Genomic DNA, 18862 nt, shown 5'->3' with positions numbered 1-18862 from the left:
AGTAGGGAGGGACACATACTGTTGAGTACTGTATGTGATTGAGAACCTGGGCTCGTTCTCATGTTACTTGTGAAAACATGCTTGGTAAGAAAAGGATATAAAGGTGGGCTTGAAAAGGAGAGGTAAAAAGAAGAAAGTGCAGTTTATTATTTATCCAGATGTAGCAAATACTTTTATCAATATGCACAGAACAATTAAAATATGGGAAGAAATATTTGGGATATGAGAAATTCAGTGTTATTTTCATCTACTTTATGTTGAGTTAATTATTATGATATAAAAATGTCTATGACATGACTCTTAGAATTTGACAGTGTAGTAACAGTTAATGTAGAAACCACATATTTTAATTTTTAAGGGCTGGTTGCTCTTTACAGATTTCCCAGAGATGTAGAATCAGTTAAGTGTATTAGATTAAGGATCTGAAGCTCAGAGGTTTGAATCCTGATTCTCACTAATTAATTAGGTGTTTGACGTGCATCAGTTTAATAAAGTACTTTGAGAATTATGTTCCTATCAGTGACTTAGGATAAGACTGCCCATTTCATTAGGGGAAGAGTCACATTATATAATTTTATGCAAAGTACTTTATTTTATGTTCATTTCATAGGTTTTGTAAGGCTTAAATAAAGTCACATATGTATAGTTACAGTGACTGTTTCATAGTAGGTACTTTAAAACTCTTTTAAAAAATTCATTTCTTCCTTGGTAAAAACAAGTGTGAATAAACTATCTTATAGGCTATTTTTTTTTAATATCCTAAAGTTTAAAGGTTTACATGCCAGTCTGGATGAAGATTTACCAGAGCAGTGTTTCTCAAAGTCTAACTCATGGTTCCCTATTGTAAAATAACCACGGTGGCTGGTTAAACATGCCCCTTCCTTCCCCTCTTCCCAAACGTAAGACTCAGCATCATTGGAGACTGGGGTATGGAAATCTACATTTTAACAGCTTTTAGGTAATTTTGTTGTGTATGTGTGCTAACATTTAAGAATCACTGCCTTATAAGATGTTTTAGTTTTTCTTAATGAAATAAAACCACAGTCTATCCTGCCTGTGGACTCTGGCATCACACCTGCGCACAAGCCCTAACAGCTGGCCCACACAAAATTTCTAGCTGGGGTGAGTGATGAAGGGCTTTTCCTGCTGAAGTCAATCTGTAAATAGGGGAAGAGGTCACTGTTTCTCTAAAGGCGCAGATACCAGTGTAAGGCTACAGGGATCATGAGGAATCAGGGAAACATGACACCATCGAAAGAATAAAATAAGGCTGACCGATAACAAATGAGACTGAATGTGTATTCAAAAACCTCCCAACAAAGAAATGGCTTCAAAAGTGAATTCTACCAAATATTTGAAGAAGTGAATTCCACCATTTAAAGAAGAATTAATTCCAATTCCCTTTAAACTCTACAAAAACAAAAAACAAAAAAACCAGAAGAGGGAACACTTCCAAACTTATTCTATGAGGCCAGCATTACCCTGATACCAAAGCCAGACAAAAGATACTGCCAGAAAAGAAAACTACAAGCCCAGATAAACATGGATACCAAAATCTTCAACAAAATGCTAGCAAACTGAATTCAACAGCACATTAAAAAATCATACAGCGTCACCAAGTGAGATTGATCCCTGGGATCCAATGATGTTTGAATATAAGCAATTCAATTGTTATGATACACCACATTAATAGAATGGAGGATAAAAACCACAAGATCATCTCCATAGATGCAGAAAAACACTTGATAAAACTAAGTAATGTTTCATGATAAAAATATTCAAAATATTAGGAATAGAATGAAATTATCTCAACATAATAAAGGCTATATATGAAAAGCTCACAGTTGACATCATATTCAATGGTGAAAAACTAAGCGTTTTTCCCTAAGATACAGCATAAGGCAAGGATGCCCACTCTTGCCACTTCTATTCAACATAGTACTAGAAGTCCTAGCCAAAGTAAGTAGACAAAAATATAAAATAAAATAAATAAGTAAAAAAGAAAAAGAAAAGAAACATAAGGCATGCAAATCAGGAAAGAACACGTAAAATTATCTCTGTTTGCAGATTACATGATCTTAATACGTAGAAAACCCTAACGACTCTACAAAAAAGAACTGTTAGAATAAACAAATTCAGAAAAGTTGCAGAAAAAAAATCAACAAACTATCACAAGATCAGAAAACCAAACACCGCATGTTCTCATTCATAAATGGGAGTTGAACAATGAGAACACATAGACACAGGAGGGGAACATCATGCACCGGGGCCTGTCAGGGGCTGGGGGATAGGGGAGGGATAACATTAGGAGAAATACCTAATGTAGATGACGGGTTGACGGGTGCAACAAACCACCATGGCAGGTGTATACCTATGTAACAAAACTGCACATTCTGCACATATATCCCAGAACTTAAAGTATAATAAAAAAAGTCATTCGTATATCTGCATACTAACAATGAACTATTTGGAAAGGAAGTTAAGAAAAACAATCTCATCTACAATAGCATCAAAAATAATGCAGTACTTAGAAATATACTTAACCAAGGAGGCAAAAAACTTGTACACTGAAAAGTATAAAACACTGAAGAAATAAAAGCAAACAACAAATAAACAAAAAAAAAAAAATCCCATGTTCATGAATTAGAATAATTATTATAGTCAAAATGTCCATACTACTTAAAGTGATCTACACATTAATGCAATCTCTATCAAAATCCCAATAGTTTTTTTTAAAGTAATAGAAAAAGCAATCCTAAAATTAATCTGGAACCACAAAAAACTTCAAATAACCAAAACAATTCTGAGCAAAAGAATACACTGGAGGCACAACACTTCCTAATTTCAAAATCCATTGCAAAGCTAAAATAATCAAAACTCTTGATTTTCGACTGTGTAGTGATGCAAAACAATGTTACTGGCATAAAAGCAGAAGTATAGGCCAACAGAACAAAACAGAGAACTCAGAAATAAACCCCCACACATGCGGTCAACTGGTCTTTGACCAGAGTGTCAAGAGAAAAGGATGGTTTCTTCAATAAATAGTGCTGGGAAAAGTGGATGCACACATACAAAAGAATAAAATTTGACCCTTATCTTACACCATAAACAAATGGATCAACAAAACCATCAACAAAACACCATCAAGTAAAAATGGATTAAATAACTTAAGACCCCAAACCGTAACACTTCTGGAATAAAACATAGGGAAAAAGGAAAAAGTTTTTTGACATTGGCCATAGCAATGATTTCTTGGCTATGATACAAAAAGCACAGGCAACAAAATTTTTTAAAAAATGAGATTATATCAAATAAAACAGCTTCTGCACAGCAAGGGAAACAATCAATATAATGAAAAGGCAACCTACAAAATGGGAGAAAATGTTTACAAACTATTTGTCTGATAAGGAGTTGACATCTAACAATAGCAAAAAAAAAAAATTAAAAATTAAAAAAATGAGCAAAGCACTATGTCTCTAATGAACATGTATAAATGGCCAACAGGTATACGAAAAGGAGCTTAATATCACTAATCTTTCGAGAAGTGCAAATCAAAATGACAGTGAGATATTAGCTCACATCTGTTTGGATGGCTTTTATCAACAATCCGAAAGATAACAGGTATTGGTGACAATGTGGAGAAAATGCCCATTGTTGGTGGATATGTGAATTGGTGTAGCCGTTATGGGAAATAGTGTGTAGAATCCTCAAAACATGAAAAATAGAACTACTATATGATTTAGCAACCCCACTAATGGGTATATAGCTAAAGGAATTGAAATTAGTATATCGAAGAGATATCTGCACTCTCATTTCTCTGCAGCATTCTTCTCAATAGGCAAGACTTGGAAGCAACTTTAATATCCACAAGACAGGTGAATGGATAACGAAAATGAGTTATGTGCATATAATGAAATATTATTCAGCCTCAAAAGAAGAAGGAAATCCTGCCATTTGAGACAAACAGATGAACCTGGAATATATTATGCTCTGTGAAATAAGTCAGACACAGAAGATTAAATATTACATAGTACCAATTATATGAGGAATTAAAAGTAGTCAAAATAATAGAAGCAGAAGGTAGAATGTTGGTTTCTTAGGAGCTGAGGGGAGGGTGAAATGGGGAGATATTTGTCAAAAGTAGTCTCAGTTATGCATGATTAATAAGTCCTAGAGAGCTACTCTACAGTATAGTGCTACGGAAAACAATACTATTTGCTAAGAGAATTGATCTTATGTGACTGTTATCACACACAGAAATAATTACTTAAGAGGGCTGGAGGAAACTTTGGGAGGTGGTGGGTAAGTTTATGGTACAGTTTGAGGTGATGGTTTTATGATTATATACTTATATGGCTGTATACTTATCTACAAACTCATCTTGTATATATTAAGCATGTACACTTTTTTTGTCTGTTAATATATCAATAAAATGGTTTTAAAATATCATAATTATGGAGATTAATTTGCATCATCTTTTTCGAAAACACTAATTATTGTCATCTCTTACAGAAGCTTGAGATGTTTGGTTCAACTTATCAAGTAAACTTATTTTATACTTTTCAACCAAAGAATTAAAGATAAGTACTATTTGAGAGCAGAATAAATTAGGCATAGAGGAAAACTATAACCTAGTGCTGATTTCTAAATATAATATCCAGTATTATATGAGGCTCTTTTAATCAAAATTAAATTAAAAATTTAATTTCTCAGCTTCACTAGCCACATTTCAAGTACTCCACAACCACATGTGGCTAGTAGCTACTGGTGGACTGTGCAGGTTATTTTAGAATATCTTTTCCTTACTTAGCTCAAATACACTATTTTAAAAATTAACCAGATGTATTTGATACAGAAAAATTTAAGTGTCTTACTTTGCCAGAAATGGATGCAGAGATGACATGCAGCCCCATCTGCCTTCTCTGTACTCTTCCTTCCCACCCCCAAAGCAAAACTCATTGGACTTTTTCCTTGCTGCTTGATTAACCCTGTATCATCTATAGCTAGTCTATAATTGAATGATGCCAATTATGCAAACTTCTCACAAAAGGCAACTTCCGCATGAGCACTACGTTCATGAGTTGGTTATATCTGGATAAAATTTCCCTGAAGGCCTCACAGAGAATAAGGTGCAAAGTTAACTTTATTTCACTGTAGTGGGTTGACTGTGTGGTGATGCAAGCTGCTGTGCTGGGCTCCTCAGAGGGTGGAAATCTCACTGCTCTTCCTCAGAGAGCTTGATTCTCCAGTGGTTCACCCCTTCCCTCCATGGTTTTCCTATTTTATTTTCTCTATCTATCCACTTGTTGGCGAGTGTGTGAGGTATGTGTATGTGTAGGTATTTGGTGCAGTGGTAAAAATCAGGAGAACAAAAATAAGCTGGTGAGGTGGTGTGATTCTAACATCGTTTTTCTTTGTGGTTGTTTTCCACTCTAAGACATGACACTAGATAATTTGAAAAATACAAAAAAAATTGAAGATGAAATAAAAAATGAACTATACTCCCATTACCCAGATAAAAGCTCTGTTAACATTCTGGTCTTTATCCTAACAGTCTTTTTCCTATAAGATGCAAATCCAGACCATACTTTATACTTTTAAATATTCAGCTGTTTTCACTTAACACTATATTATGAAACTCTTCATTTACCATTAATAGTCTTTGATAGTATCATTTCTTAATACAGATGTCCCATAATCTGCTTTACCTTTTCAGATGTCCCATAATTTGCTTTACCTTTTCCCTTATTAGAAATTAAGGTTGTTTCCAAATTTTGGTAAGACATAATATGGCAAATACCAATAGTATATATTTTGTGCATCTAAGTAGTATGACAAAATAGAAAAAGGTGAAAAGGTATTAATGTACTTGATGTATTTCCAAACTATTTTCCAGAACGGCTGTAACAATTTATACTCCCCTATATAGGAAAGGTGAGTGTCTCGCCTCACCTAAAACTGAATGTTACTTTAAAAACATGTATGCTAATTCGCTAGAGAAAATAGCATATTTTGTAGCTCACTTTGCATTCCTTAAATTATTAATGAGGATTAATGAGGATTAACATTGTTCATGTTCATGGGACATCTCTGTTTTTTTTTCTTTTCTAAACAGGATGTCTTTTGTCTGTTTATTACATTGGGGGTGGTTTTACCTTTGCTTCTTGTCATCCTTGTTTTATGAAGAAGCCTGATTTGGGGCTTTTTGATGAAGCCTTGTGAGAGCATGGGATATATCTGCTCATACGAAAAGTACCTCTAGGAACATGACCATTCTCTTTGTTCATCCTCTTAAACTCCTGGTGCTCTCACGTTCTCTCTTCCTTTCCTTATCAGCCCCCGATCTCAAATGCTACCCATGACCATCTGTTACACCTTAGTGGGAATCTAAATCATCTAATCACTAAATGAGGCGTCCACTGCTTCACCTCTACTTATACAGGGAAAGATCATAGCTTTTATCAAAGGTATTTTGAGCATCAAATGGGAAATCCTGGGAAACTCCTGGGCGTGGAGGACCTCAGACGTCACCCTGCGGCTTTCTCTGTCTGTCTCTGAGACCAGATATACAGCCTTAGTGTTGTCGCCACCACAGATGGGCTAAATTCAAGGACTGATGGCTACTCAAAGCTCTGTGGAGTTAAATAGCAAGAGAACATGAATGTGACATAATAAGGTTTTACTGGAAGAAGAGTTAGTGTTAAAATGACAACAATTTTAGGAAAAGCCAAAATTTATTATATACAAAAAACAATCAAAAGTCGTTCCTAACCTTTTTTGCTCCTAACTTTTCTGAAAATTCTAATATTTTCCTGCCCTAATCTTTTAAACTACATTTTTTCTCAATTAGATATTTAAAAATATTTTAAAAATTCTCCATTGAAAATTATTTTTCACTTTGATTTAAAAAGGTGAATAAATAATACATTACCTTTGAAACTAACAGTGAAATGATTTCTTTTACACTGTTGTCGATCAGATCATCTATTTTTGAATGGTACTGTTGCTAGATATTAAAAGATAAAAATTCATTAGTTGACATGGACACAAAATTTTTGTCATCAATCACAAATGCTCTAAATCTACTAGTTATGACCTATCAGATTTATTTTAAATGATCATTTTGAACATTAAAAGAACAAAACCTTGAAAATGATCCACCCAATCAACACTTTTCACATTGTGGTTTGAAAATTTTCCCATGTGCACTGTTGAGTTAAGCAGCTAATGGGGTTATTATTTAGATGAATCGAGTTCTTATTCTTATTCAGGCAGAGGAATGTGAAGGATACTTTTTGTCTTCTCCTCTATAATTAAGGTGGCCATGTATTTTTCTAAAGGGTTGGTTTAGCTGGAGAAGCAAAAAGACTAGAAAAAGATTTAATTAATACTGCATTTCATGTCTGACAACTCTCATTCATAAGTTATTTTAAATGTGCTCTAGAAATAAAATGAGCTCCCAATTGTTCACTCTAAAAGGACCTTTTTGTCAGCACAGGGAGCAGCAGTTTATACAATTCTTACAATATGCTCGAGCAAGGGCAAAATTAGAATTTCATCAACAAAGGTGAATAGATGGTAACAAATTAATAGGCCATAAAAGGTATAATGAAACATCACTCACTCTCCATAGTTTTATTACCGCTTCCTCATGAAAAAGATGCCTTTAAATAAATACCAAAAAAAGATGTATTTAAAATCAACCTGAAAGACTTTTTTTCTTTTTTTCTTTAGAGAATACTAGAGGGTTCCATTCTTAAATTAGCAGAAGCTTTGGCTTCCAAGGCTTGTGAAGGTAAATCCATTTAAACAGTAATTCTTCCTTTAGAAGCATGTATCTGACAGCTGATTGTCCCCAATAGCCACTTCACAGAAAATGTGACTTGTAAAGACTAACCCTATCTTGATGGTTCAAGGCTTCTTGGAACAGCTAACAAAATGCATAGAGTAAAAGTACTCAGGTCAATATAAACATTAGACCAACTTCACTGCTGGTTGAATGGTTTCTTAAGATGTAAGTTTTTGAAAGCTATTTTTTTTTTGTGCTGAAAACATGTCTCAAAGTTTCCACACAGAACAAAACATCAACTTAGGTCTGCTTTGGAATACTCAGGAATGACACTCCACCCCTCTCCCCAAGGGTTCCGACAGTTACAAGTGGTTATCATCAACCTGCATAAATAATAAAGAAAGGAAGGATAATTTTGGAGTGTCTGAATTATTTTCTTTTTCTGTGTGAGTCTGAGTGTGTGTGGGTGTGAATATAAGTGCGTAATGATGAGTGATCTAAAATTAACCACATCAGTGTGAATGTGGAATTTTCTGGGCACATATTGCACCCACTGAAGCGCATCTGTCTCACTTAAAGCCGTTATCGATTCCCAAATTTGTGCTCCCCAGAGGATAAATGGAATTGAAACATAGAGAGTGAGTTTCTATCTTGAAGAGAAGGAAAAGGGGAGAGAAGACAGAAAAACAGGTAGAAGAAAAAGAGCCTGAAAACACTGGCTGGCAGTTAAAGTTCTGATCCAATCTAAATTATTAATAATTTTCTGAGCCAGGCAGGCCCACACATGAACATATCTGAGACAAGCTGAACAATTCCAGTGCACGGGCTGATGGGTAGGGTAATCCCTCCACAGACACACTTACAAAAAAAGGGCCCCCAGCTCCTGTCTGAAAGCTGTGCAGCTGACTGTGCGATGGAGAAGCTTATGCAAATAAGCTCTGCCTGGCTCTCCCGCTCTGCCACTCTTGTTTCACACCCTTCTTACTCCAGATCAGTGTATGCAGCAAGAGGAAATGAAATGCCATGTGATACTCTTTGGAGTAGAAGAGGAAAGAGATACAGGTGTTGGGTTTCAAGTATCTCACTTCCCTCTTACATGGAAAGTGCTCCAAAGCATACAGGCATTGAGGCACCCAGACTTCCAAGCAGTTTCCTAAATATGCCTTATCCCCAATGTTTTTCTGTGTTTTCATAACTTTCATTTTTTGAACTCAAAGTGATCAAATGTCATCGGAAAGCTATAGTATATAAAATACAGAGCTTCTACATGTTAAACTTTTGGGTTGAATTGATTCTGGCAAATCTTTTAAAATTAAGTGATGAGCCACAAAAGAGGTCATTGATACCCATTTTCTTGAAAAGCAGTGAAAGTCAAGGGACAACAGGAACCATTAAATTCTCCTATAATACACACCTGTAGATTGTTGCTTGCTTTGATACCTGATTTAGCCATAAGCAGAGAGAAAGAGAAAAAAAGGAAGAGATGGGGAGGGAGGGAGAGAAAATGAGAATGAATGAACAAAAATAAACACATACAATGTTAAAAAGAAAGGAATAAAGAAAGAAGTATACATCTTAAATTTAATACCCAAGGAGTAAATCCAAATAGTGTGAGGTTTTCAGATTTCTATAATATGGGATTCTGCTATTGTAAATGTATCTGATTAGATATGACTTACACTAATCTTACAACTGCTGGAAACTTTCAGAATCTGCTCTGGCTGCACAGGTGGTGGGGGTGGTAGAGGCGCATGAGCGTGAGAGAAAAGATGGCCTGAGAATTCCCATTTTACATATGTATTCTGCAGATTATAACTCACATATGCCATACACAGGTAATACAAAGTTAGCTAGAAAAAGTCATTCATCAGGGGACCCAGATAACTTTCTTTTTCTTTTTCTGGTTTTTTTTTTTTTTTAACCCTTGCTAAAAGATTTATTAAATGATGTATTTCAGGAAAATGACAAATTAACATGAAAGGAAGCTGTAGAATTAAGGAACAAGGATGAAACCAGAAATTGAAATATGTCAATGAATGTAATTAATGATTAACTGTGAAAGTAATATTTGTGTGTGCACACATTTAAAATAAGGCAAGTCAAAAACTGCCAAAATAACAATGGATATTGTGTGTTCATCTGGGGTGGGTACAGGAGTGTTCAGTGGTTGTTTAAAACATTCTAAGATCAGTGGTGTGCTTAAACTAGTTCACAAAAGCAGCCTTTTAGAAATTTTCAGATAACTTTCAAACACAAACACGAACATGCAAAAAGAGATCACAGGTAAAAACAGAGTTTATCTGCATAGACATTTACAAGATAAAATTGATAGTTTTTTTTTTCCCATTTATTATAACAGACATTCTTGTAAGAATTTGGTACATTTTTGTTTCCAACAATAAAAACCTAAAAAGTTTTTATCAGAGGCTGGGCATGGTGGATCATGCCTGTAATCCCAGCACTTTCGGAAGTCAAGGTGGGAGGATCGCTTGAGCCCGAGTTCGAGGTTGCAGTGAGCTATGAATATGCCACTGCACTTCAGCATGGGTGACAAAAGGAGACAAAAAAATAAAAAATACTGAGAAAAGGTAATGCGTATACACTGTTGGTGGGAATGTAAATTAATTCAGCCACTGTGGAAAGCAGTTTGAAGATTTCTCAAAGAACTTAAACAGAGCTACCATTTGACCCAGCAATCCCATTACTGGGTACATATCCAAAGGAACACAGATCACTACGCCAAACAAACAAAAGCAAAAGCAAAACAAAAACCACTTGAATTTGTGTGTTCATTGCCATGTTATTCACAGTAGCAAAGACATGAAATCAACCTATGTGTCCATCAATGGTAGACCAGATAAAGAAAATATGGTACATATATACCATGGAATACTACACAGCCATTAAAAAGTACAAAATCATGTCCTTTGCAGCCACATGGATGCAGCTGGAGGCCATAATCCTAAGCAAATTAACACAGGAACAGAAAATCAGATACTGCATGTTCTCACTTATAAGTGGGTAGCTAAACACTGAGAACACATGGACATAAACATGGGAACAACAGGCACTGTGGACTACTAGAGGGGAGAGGGAAGGAGGGAGATATGGATGGAAAAACTACCTACTGAGTACCAAGCTCAGGACCTGGGTGCAATACCCACGTGTAACAAAACTACACATGTACCCCCATATCTACAACAAAAGTTGAAATTTAAAAAAAGAAAAAAATAAAATTCTTATAATACTTCCAGTTGGATTGATAATCTTAGATTTTAGGGCTTTGTCAGATTTCAATTCATTCTTAAGCTAAGTCTCCCCACATCTGCCCTCAAAGGCAAACTGTGCCTGCTTTCCCAGCAGGTGACTCTGAACTTACATTCAAATAACCATTCAGGAATCCTTACTTCTTGAAGCCCAGGGAAATCATAGGTCAGGCACATTCCAAAATCCTGGCCTCTCTACAATCAGGTGAATAGCACCACTTCACCTGACTGTTGTTACACAAACACACTCAGGAAATGAAGACTAATTAGATGCCAGTGAATTCCAGCTTTCTTAAAAGATTCTGGACCTTGTCTTGGGGTATATAACATTTTAAAGGTACTGGATTGTTAGTTCCAGAAATGGGTGCATTTTAATTTAACTGAGAATAAAATTGGCCCAAGTAGGGCCCCTTGCTCCCCTGAATTGCCATATTAATGAGTTTTCACCTTCATCATCAACTAATGGGACCACTGAATGAAGTGGTTCTGAGGGCTGATGAATGCCTACAGCCCATGTAGTCATCTGCTTTTGTGCAGTTATGGATAATGAAGATCCTAAACACTTTGGTGGTTTTGTGATCTCAACATCTGTCCCTGAGGGACTGGCCTGAGATTGCTGACTCACTTCACATAGCTGTCACATGAGCAGATCATTCACCCATTAATCACTCCATTAAACCCTATTCTGGGCCTCAGTGGAACATGTTGGCATCATCATGGAGCATGTAATAAAACAGAATCATAACTTAGAAGCACAGAAGGGAATGCACTGTGGGGAAGGAGTTGGGCAACTTTTATCCAAGCGATGACAATATAACAAATTTACTAGAGATTTTGGAGAGGTAATTTATTTATAATTTAGCAAAAACATTGCTGCTGTGTTTAACTATGTAGTACATATTTTTATATAGTTTCAAATTGTCTAATGATCTAGTTTTTTCAACAACTTTGTTGCTATTTTAAATGGGGTTCACTGACTCACCTGTATATGTAATGTATACACTAATTTTCAATAATTCCAAAACTTATCTCGGCATATATAGAGAGGGAAGGTCTATGCAATTATGTGGGTATGTTTACTGGAGAGAAAAAACAAAGTATAAAATTCTTTTGCAATGAAATTCTTGTTTGCCACTTTTTCACGGTTGCTAATGGGTTTTACACCTGCACATTTTGAACTATGTTAATTGTGTGAAAGTTGTGGGGAACTAATTGTCTCTGGTGTGAATGCGAAGGTGCACACATAATGAACAGCAGTAGATTCCTCTTCAAAACCACCCACCTATTAATGTAAAGAATCATTTGACAAGGTAACAGTGTTCGTCATGTGTGTGTGTGTGTGTGTGTGTGTGCGCGTGTGTGTGTGTGCCTATTTTTCCTCTTAAGCACTACAGCAAGTTGTTTCCTACAGGGGAGGATTTTTAAAGCCGTGACAACAAATCTGTTCATTCACTCAGCAAACATTTACTAAGTGCCTACTGCATGTCAGGTACTGCAGTGTATGTTAAAATAAGAACAAATGGATAAACCCAGGATCAATGGAAGATGATTCCACAAACCAGATGAGAAAAGAATAGGTTTATGAAGAAACAAGATAATATTCTCAGGCAGACAATCAAAGGCTTACATCTGGGTATTAAAAAAACATGAGGAGGTAAATAGGAAACACTGGTATCTAAGCCAGCCGCCTACTTATTCAGATAATTAGATATAATAAATCATGTTGTAAGCGATCAGAGAATGGTAATTACTGAACATTCTATAACACATATCAGTTACTTGATATATTTGTAAGGTTGTATGCTATGGTATTACAAATACATTTTTTTTCTGCTGAATTGCTCAAATAATAAAACTGTGTATTCATGCATAAATATAAATTATGGCCAAATAGCTAATGTCTATATCTGGGGCAATAGCTATAGAATTCACAAGTAGTAATCCTTCCCATCTACCTTCACAATTAACTAAGCCCTTCTGCTTGGATGAGAATTGTCAGCCCAGGAAGAATCACCCTGAGTTTGATTCCCAATTGTCAACTGTAAGACTTGTAAGATGTAACCTACCTGCAGGACACAAAGACATTCTGACTCATGGAAAAAATAAAAAAAAAAAAGGATACACTAGTCAATCCTTTATGCATAAAGTTTTTCTAACCTTGTAACTCAGGGATTCTGGGATGGTATTTTATGATGACCTGTTGTGGAGGAGGGCAGAAGTCTCATGACATAGGCCTGCCTCTTCCTTATCTCTGATGATGGTCACAACCTAGGCCATGAGTGGGAGGAAAGACTGTATCATTGGTGGGCTTGTACCTCACCGAAATCCACCACTGGGTTCATCTCTATGAAGTGACTTTGGGTGTGGACTTCTGGTTCAAGTTTTTAGGGGCTATATGTCATCTAAAGCTCCAAACTTGAAATTCTTTTGGTATTAAAAGTATACTGTAGATAAATGCTTGAAAAATGTAATCACTCTGCTCCTATAGCTATTCAGATTTCAATTTAAAAGAAGGTGAATTAATTTGGTTTTAAATCATTTTATCTTTAAAATTCTAAGAGTAGTTTATAAATTCTGCAGCCTAACAGGGGAGAAACCTTCCCCTTGTCATTATTTAAGGTATAAGTATTTAGTGTTTTAATGAATCTTTGGACTATTGCTATGTTATTGTAAGCTGTTAGCCTTATATATGCGAACACAGAAGCCAAAAATCTGAAAATAAATTTACATAATTCTAATTTGAAAAGATGAAAATAAAAATATACATTTACAAAAATAATAACTCAAATGAAATGTGCTTTTAGAAAAAAAAATGAGACTTACCCATTGACTACCAAACTGGATCATGCCATGGGGGGGAAAAAAAAGATGATGAAAGAGAATAGAAGGGAAGAATAAAGAAATGGAGAAAAAATAATTACAATGGGAAAAAAAGGCAACAAAATGTCAACTTAAACAGATAATTGAAGAAAAATAAATCAATTTTCACCCAATCACCACTCTCAACAAAAAATCATGGGGTAAAATAAAATTGTACTTCTGAATATAAAACCAAACAAAATATAAATCAAATAGAAAGAATAGGGTATTTATTGATAAGAACTAGGTCTAGATTTTTAAGTCTATTTCTACCTAAATTTTTTAAAATGGGAACTACTGTGTAAATAAACTATTTCATACTTTTTGTGTGTCTTTTATAGATGCAAACTTTGGATACTCTAGATTTGATAAACAAAACAGGTAGCTTTCCAGATTTCTCATTTGCTTGTAAAAAGCAAGGTTTATGTAAATGACACAACACTAAAGCTGTTAAAAGCTGTATCTAAAATTCATGGCCACTTATGCAATTTTAGACCGTATTTATATCAAAAAGGAGAAACTGACATGAGCAAAGGATAAAGGGCATTCTATTATTATAATAAAGAAAAGATCAAATATTTGGTGTTGGAGAACTTGGTCTTTTCAATCCAATCTAGAGAATGCCATGTGGAAAGAGCATCTCGCATGCCAAGGCACCCTGTGCTTCCTTTCCCCATGTGGCAAATTCTACATACCTCTTGTCCTCCATCCAGGGCACAGAGTTTGGTGCTTTGCTTTTTGGCGTCGACTAATACATTAAACATAGTGCAAACAGAAGCTGGAATGCGCAAGTCAGTTGTTTTGCTTGCCTTTTGTAGCTTGAGTTCAAATGCAGTTCTTGTTCTAGTTTTTAAAACATGAATTCAGAGTAAGAAATTCTGCTATACACCTCACCTGTCTTGTAAAAAGTGAAATCAACTCTATAAGATGCTAATTTAAAACATGCAAATAAGGAGTAAGCAGTGTGGTAGTGCTTGGGTGCTAAGGGGTGGGATGCTTTTCTTTTCAGGTGTCTCAATGAAAGATTAGATTGTGATATTTTTATATTAAGCCTAGCTTCATCCAGTTACTCAGGTAGTATCACAACCCAAATGAAACTTTTTGTTATATCTAGAGTACCACATTTAATGGAAAAAAAACTCATAATTTCACTTATTGTCTGAATTAATTGTCTGAATTTACAAGTAGAAAAATCACACACTTGTATGCATTTAAGCAGAAAATATCCTCTATGCGAGGGCTTACCAAATTAGAAAAAAATAAGCACAAATCTAGAAAACTCTAAACATCGTAATCAATGTATGACAGACAATGTGTAATTCTTTTATGTCACTTACATTCTCTTTCAAAAACCTAAAATTGCAGACAGGGTTTTGAAAGAAACTGCATCATGAGCAATTTGAATTGGTTTTGCTGAAGTATCCTATGAAAATCCACAGATTTGAGACATCAAAATCAAAGATGATTTTTAAAAAACATTAAACTACCTAATCCAGGGCCTTGCCTTAAGAGGTCACTGAACATTATTCTAAAGACAGTTTTTTTTTTTCTTGGTTTCAAGATTTCAGAAATATCCAATTGCCCTAACCAGTGTTTGAATGCTTTTCTAATATGTGGCTCCATATTGTCCTTGTATACATAATGAACAAGGACAATGGAAAAAAAATGCTTGACCAATTAGGATGCAAAGCTGATTTTGTAAAACTATTATAAAATGAAAGCACATTTGGAAGAATACAAAGCCTCATAACTTATTTCCAGTTAAGTTATAAAGAATGTAAGCAGGTAGTTGGAACTCATCAGATGTGGGCAGAAAATACCAGAAAATAGTTAGTAATCCCAGAATAACTGATGGTGCTGATCCTATTTTGAGTTTACTATGCCATTTCACAGCACACAGACACAGTACATAATGCATACAGAACATAACAGACCTTTTTCATATGTGTCAGGAGATACTACCTTGGGAATTTAAAGCACAGTATTCCCAGAGAGATAACAATAAGCCCTAAAGAAACCATTAATACGGTATAGATGTTACTGATTAAGGCAATAGTCGGGAGACCTGAAAAAAAGTATCCAGCCAATTTCATCAATTACATGAGTCCTCAGAATTTAATCAAGATAACCTAATGCTCATTAAATGTTGGAATAGTAGTGCATAATGAAACCTTGGCTGTGACAATAATATACTAAGTACTTGATAAAAAGTGATATTTTTGGGTGCTGGAACATTAAGCATCAATTTGAAAATACATGTCTACCTTTTGACACAGGCCTCTAGCATATCACTGGCCATTAGTTTAAGTCTTTGCTCTAAGTGGTGGGCAAATTCCTGTTCTGGCCAGTGCAGATCAAAGACAAACATTTGCAGTGCATCAAGTTTCCAAAAAAGGTCTTCTGATGTTGCTGAGCCATTGCTAGAAGAAAAAGGAAAAATGAACATCATGAACTCCTCCTGTTAATTAGATTTATCATTAATACATTGTTTTTTCTTTTCTGTATCAATTGCCATCAGTGAAAAAAAATCATATAAAATCTTGAATGATCCAATATTTTCTTTGTTCAGCCTTCTAACTGTTCCTTTACAATTCTTAATAAGGCAGGGCAAGGAGAACAAAATAGAAATAAATATGGTGGTAGGGCACCACTGCACTCCAGCCTGGGTGACAGAGCAAGACTCCGTCTCAAAAAAAGCAAAACAAAATGAAAACAACAAAAAAAATATGGTGGTAGGGTTTCATACAAAGAGGTTAAATGGATACGTATACTTTACTAAGGAAATTATATTGTGTACATAAGAACAAACATTGTAACTGTTCACTAGGATAAAGATTCTTGCAAATCCCCAAAATTATGTTTTATGCAGGAAAATTCTTATGTTAGCAACCAGTACCTTTGCCATTATTCATGCATATGTGCCTCTGTCACCATGGTGGTTTCTGTCTATCTACACGTGTATAGAATATAGGGTCCCTAAATTTCTCAATTATAGGTAAAGGTGAGATAGGTACTGGAAATAAAATGGGCTAGGTAGGGAAGCAATCTTTTATTTTCATTTTTTGCCTTTTCTGGCTTATTAAAACCCAACTTAGCCAACTTAGTGCAATGTGTGGTCTAACAGAGGAATGACATTCAGGGTGCTCTGAAGATGGAGAAAAACAATGCATTTCAGTTCTTTATACCTAACTGTGGAGTCAAGATTTGCTAAGCATTCACTACTATGGTGAAATTACTCTAGAGGACTGTGCTATCAGCCCATGTAAGAAGGTAACTCGTATAATATTTTGGCAAAGGGTCATGCTATTACTTTCCATTATGCAAGTACACAGGCTAATACAGAAACAAATGTTTTGAAAGTAAAATATTCCTACATCAAAACATATTGAAATTTAACTATAAAAAGCATAAAAGCAAAAGCCAAAAAAAAGCTGCTGTATGATTCATTTGTTCTCAGCTTTCCAACAATTGCTTCACATATACTAACTTCAAATTTGTATTTCTAGTCTACAAAAGAAAATTAAATAAAAGAAAAATAAACTCATTTATTACAACATCTCAGTGGAAAATACCTATGCAACAAACCTGCACATTCTGTGCATGTATCCCAGAACTTAAAGTAAAATTAAAAAAAAAAATAAATTGCTTAAAGCACCACATTATTTAGCTAAATATATCTTAATGAGCTAGCTTAGAAAAAAAAGTCACCTCTTGCTCTTGACTAATGAAAAACTTATTTCTGCCCTCCACCCTGGCCTCAGCATCAAAGCTCTATCACAAACCTCCATTGCTTTTCTCTTCTCATTCTGCCAGTAATTCCTCCTGATCTCCTTGTCTAGCCAAAATGCCCTCAGATTTCAGTTCTCTAGGGACCAATCACAGCAAAGCAGTGAACACTACCATAGCACTTTATTCACTTAAATCTCTTCACCTTAATATTCAGTGCCTCAAATGCACCATTAAATAAGAGCACCAGACAACACCATGCTGATTCTACAGTGAAAGTGTTGAAAAAACAGTACCTTTATTTCTCCTTTTGCCATATATAATACAATTAAGAGAAAAAAAGACCAAACAAAATCTCCTTTCACATCCACAGTGTACAGTTTGGTAGATTAGAGGAACTAAGTCTTAACAATAACTGAATACAATTGGCAACGAAGCAAATCTACTTCTTATAATCTTTTTACTTTGGAGAAATGTAACTATTTGAAATGTATATATTCTTTAACAACACAATGACAAGAAAAAACATCATAAAACAAAATATCTATTGGTAAAGGCAGAATTCTACTAAAAATATGTTTTCTAATAATATACGACAACCTTTATAGAGAATATGGTTATATTTTTCTTCTGTTTGATTCTATAGTAAGATTCTTGACACTAAATGTGTTTAATTGGGAATGTAATTAAGAAAACAAGTGTTTGTTGTAATTAGACAGATATATGAAAAAAATGTGAGTAGGTTTTCTCTGGAGTTAGTACATATAACCTGCAATTTATTCAGAGCTTTTTCATTTTAAAATTATTTCTAATCAGTGACCTATTCCTAAAGATATTATTAACAGATTAAAGAATTCAAATGTGAATAATAGACTCTGAGATAATTTCCTAAAAATGCCAGCAGGAAACTTAACTTACTGGCATTCATTTCTAGAGAAAAAAAAATAAAGATTTATATACAGATAGATACGTGGATGAGCAATCCTTGCATGATTTATGCATTAGTAGGCAGGGATGTATCTTCAAAACCATGGTTACTTTTATATTCTTCGTATTTAATCAGTAGTTGTATTTTTAATTCTTTATGTTAAATATAAATGTTTCTTGTTATGTTTCAAACTTCAAAAAACAAAGGGCAATAACATCATAACATTATGAGTAATTCTGGACACTCTGACAAAGAACCTAATGTTGATAACCTTGGTAGGTAAAGATAATGGTG

At 34.8% G+C, this 18862-nt stretch overlaps 1 protein-coding gene across 4 annotated transcripts in view; it reads right to left on the bottom strand.

Moving 5' to 3' along the window:
• The window catches only part of CADPS2 (calcium dependent secretion activator 2), a 602646-nt gene that overhangs the window by 56052 nt on the left and 527732 nt on the right, over positions 1-18862 (bottom strand). For 2 of the 4 annotated variants that reach the window (XM_030932945.1, XM_030932947.1), the window contains 4 exons: positions 16179-16334; positions 14610-14757; positions 13879-13893; positions 6932-7006 (listed from right to left, as the gene is read on the bottom strand). In XM_030932945.1, coding sequence (XP_030788805.1) covers positions 6932-7006; positions 13879-13893; positions 14610-14757; positions 16179-16334 — 394 coding nt within the window. The remainder of the gene's footprint in view (positions 1-6931; positions 7007-13878; positions 13894-14609; positions 14758-16178; positions 16335-18862) is intronic. The other 2 variants (XM_030932946.1, XM_030932948.1) reach the window with 1 other exon arrangement.

The sequence above is a fragment of the Rhinopithecus roxellana genome, chromosome 6 (genome assembly GCF_007565055.1).
Source record: "Rhinopithecus roxellana isolate Shanxi Qingling chromosome 6, ASM756505v1, whole genome shotgun sequence".
NCBI lineage: Eukaryota > Metazoa > Chordata > Mammalia > Primates > Cercopithecidae > Rhinopithecus > Rhinopithecus roxellana.
The sequence above is the reverse complement of the archived record's forward strand: the minus strand, read 5'-3'. Positions and strand labels throughout refer to the sequence as shown.